The sequence below is a fragment of the Macaca nemestrina genome, chromosome 8 (genome assembly GCF_043159975.1).
Source record: "Macaca nemestrina isolate mMacNem1 chromosome 8, mMacNem.hap1, whole genome shotgun sequence".
Lineage (NCBI taxonomy): Eukaryota > Metazoa > Chordata > Mammalia > Primates > Cercopithecidae > Macaca > Macaca nemestrina.
In genome coordinates, this window is record NC_092132.1 from 123,275,249 (window position 1) to 123,296,531 (window position 21,283).

General features: G+C 37.1%; 1 protein-coding gene across 12 annotated transcripts in view; it reads right to left on the reverse strand.

The window, feature by feature from the left end:
• The window catches only part of LOC105481956 (WRN RecQ like helicase), a 139,230-nt gene that overhangs the window by 12,982 nt on the left and 104,965 nt on the right, over positions 1-21,283 (reverse strand). For 9 of the 12 annotated variants that reach the window (XM_011741746.3, XM_011741745.3, XM_011741738.3 and 6 more), the window contains 9 exons: positions 19,514-19,684; positions 19,339-19,433; positions 18,428-18,503; positions 17,487-17,560; positions 13,847-13,922; positions 13,494-13,606; positions 10,383-10,497; positions 6,046-6,177; positions 3,267-3,429 (listed from right to left, as the gene is read on the reverse strand). In XM_011741746.3, coding sequence (XP_011740048.2) covers positions 3,267-3,429; positions 6,046-6,177; positions 10,383-10,497; positions 13,494-13,606; positions 13,847-13,922; positions 17,487-17,560; positions 18,428-18,503; positions 19,339-19,433; positions 19,514-19,684 — 1,015 coding nt within the window. The other 3 variants (XR_011607121.1, XM_011741747.2, XR_011607122.1) reach the window with 3 other exon arrangements.

Here is a 21,283-nt window from a genome sequence, read left to right on the forward strand (position 1 = left end):
TTTAGTAGAAACGGGGTTTCACCATGTTGGTCAGGCTCGTCTCTAACTCTTGACCTCAGTGACCTGCCTGTCTCGTCTTCCCAAAGTGCTGGGATTACAGGCGTAAGCCACCGTGCCCGGCCTGCACAAATTCTTTCAGAGAATACTCAACCTACTACTCAGCCTACTACTCAACATCTCATCGAAAGATGCAAATTGCTTTAAGTCCTGAGAGACAGTACATTTCTAAAGGAAAAAAAATTCCAGACTATAAGCATGAAGAAGACATTTGAGTCTTTGGCTTTCTCTAAAACACTATCTCATTCTGCACTGGAGAAACAGAGGTTTCGACAACCATAAATCTAATCCTACAAAGTAGTTACTATTTTCTTCTCTCTGCCTTGATTTCTGAAGTTAGGAAGATCAGAAGGTGACCAGGAAAGTTGGCCAGCTTTCTCATAAGATGCCTCTCTAACCTACCTTGGATGTTTTACAGCTTAGCTCAGGATTTGGCTAATTTAACCCTGAAATGCTAACTTATTAACTTACATGGTTAATTCATAAGTATCACATAGATAAACACTCAGATTAGCATGACTACATCCATTCCTTACATACACATCTGCATGGGAAGTTATCAGAAAACTAGGAAGTGATATATAAGCAGAATTCGTTGTTAAGAGTATTCCTCAAATATAAATTTTTCCCAATTTTTAATGTCTTTCATTTCTTCTTGTTCAGATGACATTAGGTAATTTTTCTCCTTTTACCCTTATTGTGGTAACATTTAAAGATTTTTCCAATCTTGAGTCATTCTAGCATTCCCGCACAAACTAGAACTTGTCAGGGTGCAAGATCTTTTTTTTTTTTTTTGAGAGAGTCTCACTCTGTCACTCAGGCTGAAGTGCAGTGGCACGATCTTGGCTCACTGCAACCTCCGCCTCCCTGGTTCAAGCGATTCTCCTGCCTCAGTCTCCTGAGTAGCTGGGATTACAGGCACGTGCCAACACTGCTGGCTAATTTTTGTATTTTTAGTAGAGACAGGGTTTCACCATGTTGGCCAGGCTGGTCTTGAACTCCTGACCTCAAGTCATCTGCCCGTCTCAGCCTCCCAAAGTGCTGGGATTACAGGTGTGAACCACCACGCCTGGCGCAATATCTTTTTTATATATATAATTTTTGGGGGGAAGGGATTTATTGTGCTTATGGGTGGCTTTGGTCTTTTAATTTTCCATCTCAGACCTTTATTTTCTGATTTTATCATAATTTTTTAAAATTATAACTTTTACTTTAGATTCAGGTAGTACATGGGCAGGTTTGTTACATTCGTATATTGCAGGATGCTGAGGTTTGAGGTACAATTGATCCCATCACCCAGATAGTGAGCATAGTACCCAACATGCAGTTTTTCAACCACTGTCCCTTCCCACCTTTTCAACCATTGTTCCTTCCCTCCCCTCAGTAGTCCCCAGTGTCTACTGTTACTTTTTTTTTTTTTTTTTCTTTTTGAGACAGGTTCTCACTCTGTCACTCACGCTGGAGCGCAGTGGCATGATCACAGCTCATTGTAACCTCAAACTCCTGAGCTCAAGCACTCCTCCTGCCTCAGTCTCCCGAGTAGCTGGGACTATAGGTATACGCCACCACGTCTGGCTAATTTTCTTATTTTTTGTAGAGATGGGGGTCACACTATGTTGCTCAGGCTGGTCTTGAACTCCTGAGCTCAAGGAATCCTTCCATCTAGGTATCCCGAAGTGCTGGGATTATGACACAAGCCACCACACCCAGCCTGTTCTCATTTTTATATCCATATGCACCAACTTTAGCTCCTGCTTATAAGAAAGAACATGCAGTATTTGGTTTTCTATTTCAAACATGACATTGACATAACTTATAAACAGGTTATTTATGTACTATATTTGAAGTCCCCTGGCCACTCCCCCGCATCCCTGGAACTTAGATGAGCACTACTCCAACTTGGCTCCGTGTCTTTCCTTTCCCTGTGCATCCACCGTGATCAATGGAAGTGAAGGAGGTGTTCGTTCTTTAGACCTTCAGTCAATTCATGCTCAAGCCTAGAAATAATCCTGTCTTCTAAGTGACTTATTTTTGCTCAGATCTATTTAAGCACAGTATTGACTGTGCTTTCAGAGAGTGATTTTCCAAATTCTCAGGGGGAATTATTCACAAGTTGTTCACAAGTGGGAAAAACTTCAAGGTAGTAAAAAGTATCTGCACTGCAGCTTTGGAGATGAGGCTTTTGGGATGGCCACTGCTCTATCCTAACAGTCTAAAGAAATTTATCAGATTTATTGAGTTATAAGACCCCAAGTTTGTATTTACACATCTAGGAGAGAAAATCCTCTAACGTATCTCCTATTTATTTCTGTTACCAAAAAAAAAAAAAAAAAAAAAAAGATAATAATTTAAAATATTTCTACAAGGCAAGCAAAGGGGCTTGCTCTCTGCAGCACAGCTGAGGTTCTGCAGCAAAGTGACAGGAAATCCTTCTACACAGCAGCCCACAGAACTTGGTCTGTCCCTTCCATGTCACAGTAACTGACACCAATGACTGTGTTGATTAGAAAGGCTACTCAAGTGAAACCAATGACAAGGACTCAGAAAGGTTTAGGGAAGAACTAGGAGTCAGGAAGCTACTGGGAATGAATGTGGACAAAAATATGGTTTTTGCAAGTGATGAGGTAGAAATTAGAAAAAATGAAAGCACTGTTTTGGATGGCAGGGAAGGTGTAACCTTAAGCTGAAAAGGAAAATAAAAATTTCTCAGTGTATTGGCCAGGTGCCATGGCTCACACCTGTAATCCCAGCACTTTGGGAGGCTGAGGTGGGCGGATCATCTGAGGTCAGGAGTTCAAGATCTGCCTGGCCAACATGGAAAACCCTGACTCTATCAAAAGATACAAAAATAGCTAGGCATGGTGGCATGCGCCTGTAGTCCCAGCTATTCAGGAGGCTGAGGCAAGAGAATCGCTTGAACCCAGGAGGTGGAGGTTGCAGTGAGCCAAGATCACGCCACTGCACTCCAGCCTAGGCAACAGAGCAAGACTCTGTCTCAAAAAAACAAACAAAACAAAAGAATTTCTCAGTATATTTTCCTCTGAGTGATAATGGGAAGAAAGACTGTTTTCCTAAAACAAGAAAAAGAATCACAAAAGGTTTTCATAATAGCATAAAGGATTAGTGCTGTTAAAAGTGAAAAATATTAGTAGATTGCTTGTTTACTTCGTCAAGTCATTAAGGGTGCAGAGGCAGGCCATGCTTCTCACCTGAGTTGACGGGAGGGTTTCGGATAACATCAGCAATAATCTTCTGAACCTCTGGAGTCAGGCCTGCTCGCTCCAAATCAAGGGGGCAGCCAGCTTTCACCGCTTGGGATAAGTGCATGCCAATCGTCATGAGAGGCAGAATCCTGCTCTCAGCTATGCTCTTCTAGAGAAAGAACAGCAAAAGAACCCAGTGAATTTTAAAAGTGTCCACTCTACTCATGGAAAGAAAATGTCCAAAACATTCAGGTAGTAAATGCTCAGTGTGAAATAAACAATGAACTAAACCTTTACTTAAACTTTTCATTTTCAGAATTTCTTTAAAACTACCCCCATTATAGCTCTCCATAGGTTCTACTTTTTATACTTATTAAACTGTATTGAATAAAACAAAATCACCCAGCTTTATCGAAGAATTCAATCCTCGTCCCTCTCTATTCACTTTAGAAAATCATTAGTGGCAGAGAAGTCATTCTCTGTAAGTCTAACAGTTGTTACGACCTTCTGAAAACACAGTAAACTGTAACCGAATACTCTATACACTTGAAATAACACGTGATGGTTTGGTTACACGAATTTCCAAGAAGACAAATCCTAAAATGCTTAGCGATAACATAAGGCTCCAGATGCATTCTATAAAAGGTTCCTGAGAAGACTCTAATAGGTGTTTGAAATTGGCTCTATTCATAAAATAATAATAACCACAGTTCCACAAGGGGTGTCAGCATTTTCCTACCATTGAACTTCACATGAACAGTGCTACATATTTATATGGTTCTTTAAACAAATGTGGCTGCAAATACATTTCAGATACTTATTAGGTAAAACATTCTTTTAAACACCCAGAAAGCTTAGTCACTCAGCTCTAACTTATTTCATGATCCTCTCTTTCAATACATTTTCAAAGTCTGAATTTAGACTGTATTTGCATGAATGTTGACACTTTCACAGAATACAGCATTTAAGGCAAAGTTTTTCATCCTTCAAAGGGAGGTTTTAAATTACTTTCATTAAATGTCTACTAGAAAAGTGTGCACCATGTGTGCATAACATCAGGGTTATTTGATAGCAGGTTTCAAATTACCTCCAACTAATTGTAGTATTGCTCCTGATTAATTAGTCCTAAGCATGTTTAATTCTGCGGTTAACTGGCAAGACTCTCTCAGACTCCTGGGAGGTAAGAATAATTATACCACCATATCACACAATAAAATACAACCAAATAATACCAAAAGCCACAAATGAAGATATAACAGTCTTCACATTTTTAACCATGAATACACACACTAATACATGAAACCCTGTATTACAACTGAGCATTAGAATACACTTTATTCGGAAAATTTGGAGCCAATACCAAATTTTCTTAGTAACTGTTTTCATTTCTACTATACATACATGGTCAAATTAGGTATATACAGGCATTTTTAACATGTACATAGAAGTTATTATTTACATAAGAAATTGAACTTAAAATTCCCATTATGTGTTCTATTTCAAAAATAGTATAATGGAATTATTTGGTTTCTTGGGCAATGGTTTTTGTAAGGAACTTTAAGAAACATGACTGTCAAATTAAAACATTTATTCAGTAAGTAAGATAAGTTATGGACTGTTTATTCTTATTTATTTTAAATGATAAAACCTGAACAAAAGGTGTGTGATACAGGCACTAGTGGATGGAACCAGAGACAACAGAAAAGCAGGCATTGGACCATATCTGTTGTTACAAATCAACTAAATGTCAAGAGGATGAGAATTCAAATTAAACTTACCTGTAAGTCTCATTTTGTCACATTCCATTAAAAACTTACTCTCCATTTTGTATACAAAAAAACCTCAACAGCCTTAAAGATTTATCTTAGATCAATGAAGAAACATTACATATGGTCTTTTTTTTTTTTTTTTTGGAGACCAAGGCTTGTTTGGTCGCCCAGGATGGAATGCAGTGGCGCAATCTCAGCTCACTGCAACCTTGCAACCTCTGCCTCCTGGATTCATGCGATTCCCGTGTCTCAGCCTCCTAAGTATCTGGGATTACAGGCACGTGTCACTACGCCTGGCTAATTTTTGTATTTTTAGTAGAGACAGGGTCTCCCTATGTTGTCCAGCTGGTCTCAATTCCCTGACCTCAAACGATCTGCTTGCCTCAGCCTCCCAAAGTGCTGGGATTACAGGCATGAGCCACCACACCCGGCCTACATATGGTCATTTGTTACAGCAATTAGATTGTTTTCAAAGAGCATCAAAACAGTACTAGAAGAGATAGAATGAAAAGCAAGTTTTTAAAAACATATTTCCAGTTGTTTGGCTATGCTTCCAGAGATCCAGTATGTATTTTTTGTACACATACAAGAATATGTGACTATATAAGCATGCATATGCACACACATACATTTACGTTTGTTTTTCTCACTGTTTTGCACCTTCCTTTTTCTTAATGCATCTTGAGGTTGTTTCTTAACACTGTGAATATTTATAGTTTTTAAACTATTAGTCCCATTTTAAAATATGGCTGAGGCAGTATCCCTGAGCTATAAATGTGTTTATCAGTACCCCGATACAACCTCTAGAAGATATTCATGGCCAAACTAAACTTGCTGCTATTACTTAACAGGGAGGCTTAACAGAAAAAGAAAACGTTCTCTTTTAAAATTAAACTGAGATTTATTGTAGAGTTGGAGGAAATTATCCCAAGTCAGAGCTTTAATACTAAACAGCTGATAAAACACAAGTTTAAATAAACTAAAAAAATTCCCTGTAACTTGAAAGTCACACTTACCAAAGGCATCTTCTTTTCTTGGAATAAAGAGTATGTGATGGCCATAGACTGTGAAAGTGTGCATATTTTATTTTTTGCTACCAGACTCATCTTCTGTTCTTCTTGAGGTTCTGTACTTGAAAAGAGGTCTGTCTACAGAATTTTAAATGTAGCACAAATGATCAATAATATCAATATAACAATAGAATATAAATATGATCATTAGCCATTAAGAAAAAAATAAACACAAGTTAAACCTATAAGCAACAAATAATTCCCTTTTTATAGGGAGCTCAAAAAGAAGTTGGATTTTTAACGTATTGATTTAAAAAAGTAAAACAATGCTAGAGCACACAAATTTAATTTTTAACAAAATATTTGTAATAACAAACATTTCCTAGTCTTCTCTTTAACCAATAAGCAGGACTAAAAAAGGAAGTATAATGGGAACCACTCTGTCTTTAAGTAAGTCCCCAATCCCTGGAAGTGAATATTGAATGAATGAATGAATGAATGAATGAATGAATGAACGAACGAACAAACAAACAGAATCACTATTCAATTTTAGGTACTATAACCACTAATACATCATAAGGAAATATATCATAACACTCTCTCTGCCTATCTAATTCTAAATGATACACCCCAACTAGAAATCTAAGTATTCTATAAAATCTTAAATATGGTTCCTTAAGAAATGTTTAAAAGAAAAAATGGGGAACGACTGAAAAACAAGATTAATGAAAAAATAATGGAATCTTTTTAAAGGCTGAAATAAAGGTAAAGAGATGGACAACTTTTTTTTTTAACTACACATAAAAGGTAGATTAAAACAACATACTATAGCCATAATAAAACCTGTAACAAACTAAATTAATAATTTAAAGAAGTGCCTCGTCTCTTGATGAATGCTATTGGTATCATTTTTATAAGGTTATTTATCATGTGGTCTACTATATTATGTATACATATATGAGGAAACGTATCTATGAACTTTTCTTTTGGAAAGAAGTTCATTTTTTGTTTCCATACTCTGTTATTAGGGAGTTTAAGAAATTTATTAGTTGAGTATTAATTTACTGTTTGGTGAGAAACATAAATATTTCTCTTTTACTTTTTACATGCTATATAGATGATGTCTAATGTTAGAATTTGAATTATCTGACCCAAGGCAATAAAACGTGCTTGCCAAACCTTTTGGGGGATTACATTTTACATGGGGAAGAATCTCAGAGCTAAACTGTCACATCAACACAAAAGACAGTTTCAATCAAATAACCCTAGCAGCGGAGATTTCATGTTCTGAGCATATGGTGGGTCTAATAAAACACTCCCAGGTGTTACATGCTTCTGTTTCTCTTTTACAGTTTCAGAATAGCTGCATTTTGCAATCTGTAGAAATCCTATCAAGACAAAATATGTATTTACTGAGGAAGCATTGTTGGCTCTTCAGACTGGTCACCCCACTATGGCAACGCCATGGTCTAGGCCAGCGTTTCAGTCCTCATCCATGCTATCTCAAAAGTCTAATGTGTCTTATTACAGGGTAGTTGGGTTTTGGGGAGTAGAGTTGCACTACCCATCTGTTGAACTTGGTTTTATGTGTATGTGTGTATAAATATCAGTGTATACACTAGAAAACAAATTCATTAACTTATGAGCCATACAACTGGACAGTTTCACTTGCCCCAACCAGTATGTTCTGTCCTATAGAAGAGTTATATAGGAAGCCAGCTCACCTGAAAGTTTGAGAATATAACAAAGACACCTTTTTTTTTTTTCCTATCACTCAAGTTGGAGTATTGTGGCACAATGATGGCTCACTGCAGCCTCAAATCCCCGGGCTCAAGCAATCCTCCTGCCTAAGCATCCTAAGTAGCTGGGATTACAGGATAACACCACCATGCCTGGCTAATTTTAAAAAATTGTTTTTGTAGAGGTGGGGTCTCGCCATGTTGCCCAGGTTGTTTTCTAACTCCTGGCCTCAGGCAGCCTGCCTGCCTTGGCCTGCCAAAGTGCTGGTATTACAGGCACAAGGGATTGCACCTCGCCATAAGGGAACTTCTGATAGTGCCTTAAGTAGTCTCTTAACAAAGATTAAGTTGAGGCATTCTCCTTGCCAATCAAACTATAATATTCAAATCTAGTTAGCGAAAATGTCTTTTTATCTAAAGAGTGCTTAGGTAAGCTTTGCCAACTTTTGTCCTTATTGTCTTTTCTATTGTATCTTCCTATAACTGACCATTCATCTTTTTTTTTTTAAGGTTTATTGTGGGATATATCAAACATATAACACAAGTCGAGAGAGTAAGATGGGCATCACCCAGTTTCAGCAACTGTCATTCATAGCCAATCTTATTTCATGAACACCCTCAGGTATTTTCTAACTACTCTGCCCTTACCCCTGGATTTTTTTTAAATAAATAATATTTGTACATATTTATGCCATATATGTTCATACAGTCTTTTTTATTTTTTTTGACACGGAATCTCACTCTGTCACCCAGGCTGGAGTGCAGTGGCGCAATCTCGGCTCACTGTAATCTCCGCCTCCCAGCTTCATGCCATTCTCCTGCTTCACCTTCCCGAGTAGCTGGGACTAGAGTATGATTTGATTAGATTTTTGTTTACTAGAATCACATTGTAGCCCTTCCTTCCTAAGAGTATTATTTCAGATTACTTTGCCAAGTATTTTGGATATCCCTAAACCCTTTAATTGTACATTTGTGGATTGTATCATTACTTTGTTCCATAAATTCTCAAAATTCTCAAAAAAATGTATTTATATAAAAATATTTTAGCATATTTTTCCTAAATGGACATCTTAATGCGCTTAATATATGTGTCATATTTGTAATTTTTAATGTGTATTGTGACAGCAAGAAATTTTACTTCAAAATTTAAAAAATATATTAAAGGCTAATGAAACTCATGAATAACAAAACTTGCTTAATAAACATTAAAATTGACATTTCAAAAAATAAATGATTTCAATTTGCAGAATAACCCAAGTATAATTTCTAATCACAGAAATTAGCAGTCATCTTCTCTATCCAGAAGGTTCATAAAGGTTTTATACCCATCCCTTGAGGAATTTACCTTTTCCCCTACTTCAGTTTCCTCTCCTGAAGGGGAGTTAGGAGAAATCATTCATTCATTATTCAATAATATCACTAATCATGAAAGAAGATACTACTGTCAAGTGTCCAAAGAGAGGGAACTTACTCAATCACCACTGGTAGGTATGATATTCTTCCCAAACCATTAAGACATTATCATTTTATTTCCAAAAACTCAGTAAGAAATAAGAATTTTCACATGATGTCTTATATAACAGTATGAAAAAGAAAATTTAAAGTTGCCAAAGATATTCTATATCAAAAGAGGGAAATGCTACATTCAAAAAGCAGAAGGGTTTTCTACTTATAGTTAGAGAAAGATTTTTCTAAAGTAGGATCCAACTGTGCCTGCCCAAAGCTTCCAGGAGCTTCTTGGAAGTAAAAAATAATCCCTTAATATTGTCTTGAATGTATTTAACTCTTTCAATGTTTTATACTTATCCCATGTCTTCTATTTTTCTAATGTCATCTGTTGTTTCCCGGATGTGGGGGAGGAAATGTCATTTCCATTGTGTAGCTGAGGAAATGGAGACCCAAGGAAATCAAAGGATATGTTCAGGTTCACCAGGTGAACAACTGTAAGGAAGAATTAAAGTCCTGATTCTGAGACTCCAAGTCCAGTAGTCTGCCCTCTATTCCCCACTGCCTCACCTTCTGCAGAGTATACATCATAGAGTCTGCTACGTGGAGTTTAGAGAAAATCCCAAATGATCTTTCTGGAAATGGTCACTTATGGCAGAACAGGCAATAATAAAAGGATATGAAGGAAACACTATTAAAACTGAAGAGAATAATATGAAATCCATGTACTATCAAAAGACAGCATTACTGGAAGGGGAGGGAGATTAGAGAATATGCTAAACCAAAAGCAAGTGGCTGAGCTCCTGACCAACTCATAGCAAGGATAACTTTCCAGCTTTAATTTCCAACTACCATATTTGAATGTAAAATTATAATTTATCAACCTAAAATAATGTTTCCAATTTAAAAACAAAACCTCCCAATGAAATAGAAAGACATCAGCAGCCTGGACAACTACTTTTTAGTATCATCTTTAAAAGTAGATAACTGACATGTTTTTACGACAGATTGACTGTAAAAACAATCTAAATTCATTTTCTAAGTGTCCAGTATGGAAATGCAAAGAAAGTGAGAAAATGTTGCTTCTGAAGGGTACTTTTGAAATGGTTACAAAAAATGCTTATTCTCTAAGAGCTCCTGCAAACCACAGTATTTTACCTGAACACTATTTGTTTGGCAGAAATGTTTGATGACTTCCAACAGAGGGGCCAGCATGGCAGCTTTGCCTTCAGAAACACCATCAATCCTTTTTATGTTTTCAACTGTAGTTGGTCTGTGTTTAACAACAACAAAAAGGTCAAGAAACCACTGAAACAGTATCACTCCAGCAATATAGCTGATGTTCAGCTTCATAATGATTCTCTAAATGTACAGTTTTTCCAACAACCAAAACAATGTATAATACAACTAATCATGTTTTATAATTTCTTTCTTTGCTTACCACCGTTTAAAGACTTGTGCTTTTACCAACTTATGAATAAAAACACTATTGTCCCCATCACCACAAAAACACACTGTTAACTGTTAAACAGGACATTATCATAAAGGAACAGGTTAACATATCAAATATTTATTTTATTACTGATTTTATTATTATCTTTATAGTCATGAAAAGGAAAATTATGAGGCTTTAACTGGGAACAACTAAGAGGCTAAGAAAATCTCAAAAGAAAGTCTCATTCATTATTTTCTTCTACAAAGTGTTTACCAGTAACAGTGTATCTGCCAATTCCTTCAGACTTTTAACTCAATATTTCTTATTGTGTCCAATATCCAAGAACACATTCGATGCCCTCCTTTCTTCTAAAAATCTGCCGATCTAATGATTACTCCTTTTCATTAAATATCTCCTCTGGGCCAGGTGCGATGGCTCATGCCTGTAATCCCAACACTTTGGGAGGCCGGGACAGGTGGATTGCCTGAGCTCAGGAGTTCAAGACCTGCCTGGACAACACAGTGAAACCTCATCTCTACTAAAATACAAAAAATTAGCCGGGGGTGGCGGTGCACGCCTGTGGTCCCAGCTATTCTGGAGGCTGAGGCAGAATTGCTTGAACCCAGGAGGCAGAGGTTGCAGTGAGCCGAGATTGTGCCACTGCCCTCCAGCCTAGGTGATAGAGTAAGACTCAGTCCCAAATATATATATATATATATCTCTCCTGAATAGTAAAGTATGGTCTTAGAATACTTATTAACAACAGAATTAGTGTCAGATATAGCACTGTGTAATGTCATTAGAAAATTCCGCACTCAATATCTATTGGATGCAATTTAGTGACAGAAACAATTTTTTTTTAAATTATACTTTAAGTTCTAGGGTACACATGCACAATGTACAGGTTTGTTACATATGTATACATGACAGAAACAATTTTTTAAAAGGAAGCAAAAGATGAATACAATCACCAAGCAACTATTCTTGGGAAATAACTTCTTCTAAATGTTTAATGATCACCCCGTGTTTACGAGGCATTGTGCTAGGTGCTTATGGGAGACACACAAAAAGATGAGGAGCTAATACCTTTATTCGGAGTTTAAAATCTAGAAGATATAATAATACACGTTTACCACTAATTACAAAAAACTAAAATATAGCATTGTGTGGTAAGTGCCAGAGAAGCATCTTTAGAATTCATCTGAAAGTCCTCTATGAATTCAAGAGAGAGGAATTACTTCACCAATAAGATCATGAAATACCTTCTCATAGTCTTTATAGTAATAAAACAAGATCTTAAAGAATTTCTTAAAAGGAGTTTTGAGGAATCAAGGAAACTACAAGGAGAAGCAACACTGAAAATAAATATATGGAAGTTGAAAATGGGTCTTCAACAAGTGGTAAACAACCCAGGTAAGATTGTTTCAAATTCTGTAACTTAGATGGAAAAGCAAGTTCATAAATGGAGGGCCTTGAATTCCAAGCTAGAAAGAAACCATTTAAGCAGAAGTAAGACATGATAAAGGAAGATTTAGTTTGGTACTCATATACTGGATGAAACAGAGAGAGAGAATGAAGGGTTAATAGTTAAGAGGCTTCTGCAACATGCCAAGGGAAAACAGTCAGAACTAATGAGGTATCATTAAGGAGGAGGAGGAAGGCATAGACAGGCAACAAGGAACCCATTTTACAAAAGGTATGGAAAGTATTTAAATAAGAAAAAGAGGTCAGGCACAGTGGCTTACACCTGTAGTGCCAGCACTTTGGAGACTGAGGCGAGAAGACTGCCTAAGCTTAGGAGCTGGAGACCAGCCTGGGCAATATGACAAAACCCTGTCTGTACAAAATATACAAATATTAGCTGAGCAGGGTGGCATGTTCTGTAGTCACAGCTACTCAGGAGGCTGAGGTGGGAGGATAGCTTGAGCCCAGGAGGTCAAGGCTGCAGTGAGCAGTGATCGCACCACTATACTCCAGCCTGGGCAACAGAGTGAGACCTGTCTTCAGAAAAAAAGGAAGAAGGAGAAGGAGAAGGAGGAGAAAAAAGAAGAAGAAGGAGAAGAAGGAGGAGGAGAGGGAGGAGGAGAAGGAGGAGGAGGAGAAGGAGGAGGAGGAGAAGGAGGAGGAGGAGGAGGAGGAGAGGGAGGAGAAGGAGAAGAAGGAGGAGGAGAAGAAGGAGGAGGAGAAGAAGGAGGAGGAGGACAAGGAGAAGAAGAAGAAGGAGAAGGAGGAGAAGAAGGAGGAGGAGGAGAAGAAGGAGGAGGAGGAGAAGAAGGAGGAGGAGGAGAAGAAGGAGGAGGAGGAGAAGAAGGAGGAGAAGAAGGAGGGAGAAGGAGGGAGAAGGAGGGAGAAGAAGGAGGGAGAAGAGAGAAGGGAGAAGGGAAAAGGAAGAAGGAAGAAGGAGGAAGGAAGAAGAAGAAAGAAGAAAGTAGAAGAAGAAGAAGAGGAGGAGGAGGAGGAGGAGGAGGAAAAGGTTTTACGTTGGAGGACAGAAAATTCAGATCAGAGGTTTTAAGCATTAGGAACCTCTGACTAGGAATGTGATGGTATGATAATCAAAAAGAATCCAAAAAGAGGAATTTCGGCATTTGAATAAAATGCAGGGTGGGTAGATAATGAGTTAGATTTTATATATATTGAATATGATTGCTGAAAACGTAACTGGTTTTTATTCATATAGAAATGTGGTACTAAAGCTTGGCAAAGAGATAAGCATCGCAGGGGGAATTTGAGTCACCTCCCAGATGTGACAGTGGAAGCTATGGTCATATTATCAACTTGGATAAATTTTGTTAGAAGGAAATAAATGAGAACACATGCAAAAGATAGTTTACCTCATTTTGGCCATATCCACCAGTATCTTGTTTGTTGCCAGAATAGCTGGGGGAACATCCATTTTATTGGCATGTTTCTGCCTAGCTTCTACCAATTTGCCATATAACACAGTCTGAACAAAAAACAAAGAAACAACTCAATACTTTTAAAAATGTACTTAAAAGATCCAGTCCTTTATTTTTAGAGCTTCAGATCCCACATTTTTCCTTAGAATGAATATAAACTGAAATATAAACTCAGATTCTTAGCTTAAGAACAATTTTTTAAATACTGGCAAAATACAGAATTTTAAGCATGCATAGAATCATAACTACCCTATCATAAACTAATTACCTTTTTACAAAAGCCTTACCTGAGTCTCCTGCTCTTGTGCCGAAATAACAGGTTCTGAGGAACTGTAAGATTTTTCTGGTGCCTGCACCATGATACTAAAATATTTAAAAGAACATAAATAATAAAAGCTTTTCTTTCTCCTCATTTACTTTCTATTTCATCTCCTAAATGAGAATGTCTTTCCAAATCAGTACTAACATTTACTCTTCATGATACCAGTAAGGTAATTTGTTATTTAAAAGACAACAGCCTAGATTTAAAAAATTTTAGATCAAATACATTCATTATAATGGTAAAGTTAAAATTGCCATTTGAGTTCATCACAAAATTGCTGTGTTTTAAAAAGAGCATTTGTTCCATTCTCTTCCTCAACCAACTGCTTTTGAAAGAAAATACGACACGTTAACATCTTTCAACTTACTGGTATACAACAGGTTTTAACCAAGATTTCTTAATCTACTGGGATACAATTTATGATCCTTGTTATAACATCATAGATTTTTAGCTGGTGGGGAAGAAGAAACAAGAAGAGAACAAGAAGCATTCTTAGAAATTAAAAATTTGATAACTAAAATTAAAATGTCACTAGGTGGGAGGGGATAAAAGTCAAGCAACACTCCAAATGAGCAAACAAACAATGAGAGACTGAAATAGGAAAAAAGAAAATTAGTAAAAGGAACACTAAAAACCAAGAAAAGAACACAAAGACAATCACTAACATGAGGAAAAAAATAAAGGTAGCGGGTGGTCATAATAACATGGCTGGGTTAGTAGCATGCATATAATATTTGCGTAGTTATAATAATATAAATACAATATTGTCATATTGTTATTATATTTAAAAATATGTAAATGAATTATTAATATGATGAAATATAATTATATTGGCGGAGGAATGAAGGAGGGGAAATCTACCGTGATAGGAGGTGAGTAGAAAATTTCTAAAATTGGTAAGTCAAAAAAATAGTATTCTAAGCATATCATTCAGAAATAAAAAGGCACAGGCCAGAGAAATCAGCTGAAAGATTTAAAGATGACAGCCTCTATGAACAACAGCAAAGTGAGTTTGGGAAGAGTGTGGGCTGGTATGCTTGTCGTAAGCCATTAATTTCCAATTAACTTTTTCAATCAAGTATAGGTATTATTTTAAGGAAAATTTCAATACATTTTAAAATAATAGTTATTGATATATAAGCATCCTGCTGCTCACTTCTGTACACTAAGCCCATATATTTAAATTAATTTCTGGACTATTCCACAGGTATCCCAAACTCAGTATGTCTATCACTAAACTCTTGATTTTAATGAGAATCAACTTCTTCCAAATTCCTATTAATAATGATATTTTTACTTACTTTCATGAATCACAAATATTCTTCATGACATCCGGAATAGAGAATATTTTCCAGAAGGTTTTCTGGAAAACCTCTTAAAAACCTTTCTCTGATAATCACTATCTACGGAAGCTAAAGCATTACAAAATGTATTTCTTAAATAACAATACTTGAAAGGTTAATGTACTTCTTGATCCATGAGCTACAGAATGGATGTTGAGTTAGCAGGCATGAAGACAACATTAATCTCCTTGTATGTCTCCATTGCAGCTCTTGGTGACTAAGTGTTGTCAATGAGCAGTAATATTTTGAAAGGAATCTTTTGTCTAAGCAGGTTTCAACAATGGGCTTAAAGTATTCAGTAAACCATGCTTTAAAGAGGTATCAAGACTTTGTTGTTACATGTATGTAGCACAGGAAGAGTAGATATAGCCTAATTGTTAAGGGCCATAGGATTTTCAGAATGCTAAATGAGCATTGGCTTCAACTTAAAGTCACCAGCTGTATCAGCCTCTAGCAAGAGTCAGCTTGTCCTTTGAAGCTTTGAAGCCAGGCATTGACTTCTCTCAAGCTATGAAAGTACTAGACAGCTTCTTCTTCTGGTAGAAAGTATTTGGTCTACATTCAAAGTCTGTAAGTGCAGGTACCTTCATCGATGATCTTAGCTAGATCTTCTGGATAACTTGCTACAGCTTCTATACCAGCACTTGCTGTTTCACTTTGCAGTTTTATGTTATGGAGATGGCTTCTTTCCTTAAACGTCATGAACCAACCTCTGCTGGCCTCAAACTTCTATTCTGCAGCTTCCTCACCTCTCTCAGCTTTCAGAGAATTGAAGAGAGTTAGGGCTTTGCTCTGGATTAGTCTTTGGCTCAAGGGAATGTTGTGGCTGGTTTGATCTCCTATAAAGACCACTAAAACTGTCTCCATATCAGCAAAAAGGGTGCTTTGCTTTCTTATCATTGGTGTATTCACTGGGGTAGCATTTTTAATTTCCTTCAGGATCTTTTGCCTTTGGAAACTGTTTGGTGCAAGAGGCCTAGCTTTTGGCCTATCTCAGCTTTTAAAATGGCTTCCTCACTAAGCTTAATCATTTTTAGCTTTTGATTTAAAGTGAGAGACATGTGAATCTTCCTTTCACTTAAACACTTAGAGATGGGCCAGGTGCAGCGGCTCACACCTGTAATCCCAGCACTTCGGGAGGCCAAGGCGGGGGATCACTTGAGGTCAGGAGTTCAAGACCAGTCTGGCCAACATGGCAAAACCCCATCTCTACTAAAAATGCAAAAATTAGCCAGGCATGGTGGCAGGCATCTGTAGCCCCAGCAACTCAGGAAGCTGAGACGGGAGAATCGCTTGAACCCGGGAGGTGGAGGTTGCAGTGAGCCGACATTGCGCCGCTGCACTCCAGCCTGAACGACAGAGTGAGACTCAGTCTTGAGAAAACAAACAAACAAACACTTAGAGACTATTATAGAGTTATTAATTGGCCTAATTTCAATTTTGTTGTATCTCAGGGAACAGGGAAGCCCAAAGAGGGAGAGAAATGGTGAATGGCCGGTCAATGCAGCACTCAGAACTCATATAACACTTAAGTTTGCTGCCTTATGTGGGCATGGTTAATGGTACCCCAAAACAATTACAATAGAAACATCAAAGATCACCAATCATAGATCACTATAATAGATATGATAACAATGAAAACGTTTGAAATATTGCAAGAACTACCAAACTATAACACAAAGACATGACAACAGGACATGCTGTTGGAAAAAGGGGCTAACACGATCTGTTTGGCGCAGGGTCGCCACAAACCTTCAATTTGTAAGAAATGCAGTATCTGCAAGTCACAATAAAGCAAGGCACAATAAAACAAAGCAGGCCTGTATATATTTCACGCAAATAAAAATAAATAGTGTCCTGATGCTAGAGGTAGGCAAATATAGATTTGAAAGCCAGCTCGGCCATAAGCTATAAGCTCTTGAACAAGTTAGTCAACTTCTTAACCCCTGGTATCTTCAACTATAAAATGGTGATAAATAATAACAGCTATTAAGCTCTTGTAGGTGTTAAATGAGACATCACATATAAAGCTCTCAGCATTTAACATAATGCCTGACAAACAGTAATATCCAAGAAGTGTTAGCTATTAAATTAACATTATTATTTTGTAGCTCACTTTGATCATTCTAATACTGAAAGGCTTATGTTTTAAATTTAACTTCCTTTTGCCAGTGAAATAGCCCAACATCTGACAGTCCTTTCTCTTTAGAAAAAAAGTACTCATAAAGTAAGTATAGAACATAGAAATATGGAACTCCGTACCTTTTTTTAGAAATGTTACTCCCAGAAGAAACCTTATCACATGGTTTGTAAGAATATAACTTCTCCAAGTTAGACTGCATTTAAACATATAAAGGTCCATTAAAAAAAGAAGTTTCAAAAACCTTGTAAATGTGAAGAAAATAAGAAACAAAAATCTCACAATCACAATTTTTTCTTTGCATAATCAAGCCATCAAATAAATCACCTGAGAACAACCTCCTAAATTATCCGTTTCTAAAGTTCTAAAGGTAGTTAGAAACGCAATCCAATGTCTTATCCCTCCCAAAACTATAGAAAATAAATCATCAAAAGAATGCTCTAATATATAGCAAGTGCCAAAGTTATAAAAACAATTCAATTACATTCTGCATACTTCAATAAGCAGAAAAGGTTCACCAGAAAATGTAATTCACTATACTTGCCTATTATTCCAGTGTTCTGATCAGCTGAAGTCTGCCAGTGGATTAGTATTTAATCTGTAATAGTTATCTAAGATCTTAGATCAAAAAAAGCAAGAAAGTATGTGAGTGAGTGTGTGTGTGAGAGACAGAAAGAGAGAGAGAACGTATGTGTGTGTGTGTGTGTGTGTGTGTGTGTGTGTGTGTGTGTGTAGCTCTAATAAGAACACTTAGGAATCAGGCTTATTTTTTGATCAACTATAAGTATTATAACGTGTGAACACTCTAAGCCAAATGAGTTAGAAGATAGGTTTAAAAGAACCCAAATAAATTCCTTTCTCAAATACTTCCAATTCTTTATTAGCCCCAGAAATTATATACCATATATTCTAGTCTGTTCACATCACTTCTCTTGCCAAATTTTATGTTTTGTTATATATGCAATTTTCTCTTTAATTGGAAGGGAATTAAAATATAAAATTTTAAACAGAAGTTGAATCAATAAAGAATGAAATATATAGGAACAACTTCTTTAAAACAAACCTTCTTCCCTGCAGTTAATTCAACTGGTACTTGATTATAAGAATGCTCTTTGGTGCCTGAAGATACAGTTCTCGAGCTGAAAAATAATAAAATTAAATTATCTCAAATGTTAAGATGCAAGTATCTAATTCATGAATCATCATACTCCACTCTCAGAAAGATGAATAAGATATTACCCTTTTAGAACCGGCAATTTTTAAAACTGACTTTTTTCCAGAAAAAGCTCTAGAAGCTTTAAAAAGTGTGAAAGAGAAAACTCACAAGTGATCAATGCCTGTAAAGGTATAAAAAAGTAAGCAACAAATGTATTCCCTCCCTTTCCACTTCTACACGTGAGAAGTAAATACGATATATGGATTCCTCAACATTGATTTCAACTCTGCTTCTTTAATCAATGAGAAAGAAGCTTTCTAAATACCATGGTCAGCTACTTCCCATCAACCAAGAAAGTGTTCTGGCTGGGAGCGGTGGATCATGACTGCAATCCCAGTAGTTTGGGAGGCTGAGGTAGGAGGATCACTTGAGCTCAAGACCAGCCTAGGAAAGACCCTGTCTATATACAAAAAATTAAAATATATTAGCTGGGCATAGTAGTGCATGTCTATAGTCCCAGCTACTCAGGTGACTGAGGATTACTTGGGCCCAAGAGATCGAGGCTGCAGTGAGCTATGATCGCACCACTGCACTCCAGCTTGAGAGACACAGAGAGACCCTGTCTCTTAAAAAAGAAAAGTGCTCCATGACTTATCCTTTCCTCACAGATCCCTTCCCCCAAACTGACTAAAACAGGCATACAAAAACAAACAGGTAATTCATTTTACTTGTGAGACGCCTATAAACTGGTGTAATTTGAATCACATAAATAGCAACAAAAAACCCAGAAGTTACAAGAAAAAAACTGAAAAATGAACCTAGGCAGAAGAAACTTCTTTGGACACAATTCTTCATTAGCTTGAAGGATGAGGCTCTGGGATTCCCTATTAGCTTTATGAAGCCAATTTCTACCCTATTAAAAGCAAAAAGGATCTTTTAATACAGAGTGGGAAACAAAATTAAGTCAAACAGGCAGACTCCTATACTGTTTACCTTTTCCGTAAGGGTGCAAATCTTTATAAATTTGTTAGACCCAGAAACTTCTACCAAGAATCCCTCAATGATGAGCTGACGGGAAAAAGCCTTCCACCAACTCTCTGTTTGATCCTTGCCAGTGCCAAACAAACTGTGCTTGCGATATTGATCTGCAAGACGCTGAGAATTCTGAAATTAAAATAAAATCATTATCTAAAAATGCTAATTTAAACATACAGGTTAAGTAAAACACAGACTTGTCTATTGATTCTTTGGATTTACACTAAATTTCAGCTTTAAAAACATACAAAAATGTTATACCCATCGTGCTCATTCTGAACACTCAACTCACAAATAAATACATTATCAAAATAATGTTCCTTTTGTGTCTTAAATAATGGCAGGAAATTTCACATATAATTCAATGTTTGGAACACTTAGCTTTTGTTATTTAGACCTCTTAGCAAACTCACGTTATTGTTTGAAACAGTGATCAAAATCCTACAGTTCGAGACTAGAACCATGAGAATTATATAAAACGCAATGTGTCATGCCTGTAATTCCAGCACTTTGGGAAGCCAAGGTGGGCAGATCACAAGGTCAGGAGATCGAGACCATCCTGGCTAACATGGTGAAACCCCGTCTCTACTAAAAATACAAAAAATTAGCTGGGTGTAGTGGCGGGCACCTGTAGTCCCAGCTGCTCAGGAGGCTGAGGCAGGAGGACGGCGTGAATCTGAGAGGTGGAGCTTGCAGTGAGCCGAGATCACGCCACTGCACTCCAGCCTGGGCGACAGAGCGAGACTCCATCTCAAAAACCAAACAAACAAACAAACAAAAGCAATGCAAACCAATAGCTACTCATCCATGAGTGCAGTGCAACAACTCACAGCTTCCAATGCATTTTTGTTTTTACTGTGCTTTCGCATATGATACACTGTAAAGTTTACTTAATCATTTATAATTTAGCTGCTTCACTGAGAAAGACCAGGAAAAGAAGGTGCATGCTAAATAGCTGATGGTTTCAACGTATGTTTTCCTAAGTGAAGGGAGAATTCCTATGGGAGGCTCTTCACAGCCATCAAGTTCTAGAAATGTTAAGAAAGCTAGTCTGTCACATGCAATTCTGTTTTCCTCTAACAGAGAGACCTCTCCAGCTTTCACTCCCTATAAAAGTACTTTTTCATTCACTTTGTCCTCTTACTGCCTCTTTCATTCATCCTACATTTAAATACTACTTTTAAATATATATACAAGTTTATGGGCCAGGCACAGTGGTTCATGCCTGTAATCCCAACACTTTGGGAGGATCACTTAAGCTCAGGAGTTCAAGACCATCCTGGGCAACACAGTGAGTCCCCTATCTCTACAAAAATAAAAAATAAAAAATTAGCAAAGTGTGGTGGTGTGTACCTGTTGTCCCAGCTACTCAGGAGGCTGAAGCAGGAGCTGAGGCAGGAGAATCGTTTGAGCTCAGGAGATCAAGACTGCAGTGAGCTATGATGACACCACTGCACTCCAGACTGAGCAAAAACAAAAACAAACAAAAAAAAAGGAAGTATACAAACATAGAGCTTTATGGAAAATTACTTTTATTTAATGTTATTTGTGGTGAATGTGGCTGACTGTAATTCAAGGGTCCTTCTACCTTCCATCCACTATGAATTCTTCCACTGCAGAATCTGGGACAGTACAAATACTAGTTCCCAAACTCCCTTTCAGCTAGGGTTCTGGGTTCTGTATATTTGCATGACAGGTATAAGCAGGAAGTGAGGCCAAGGCTATTCC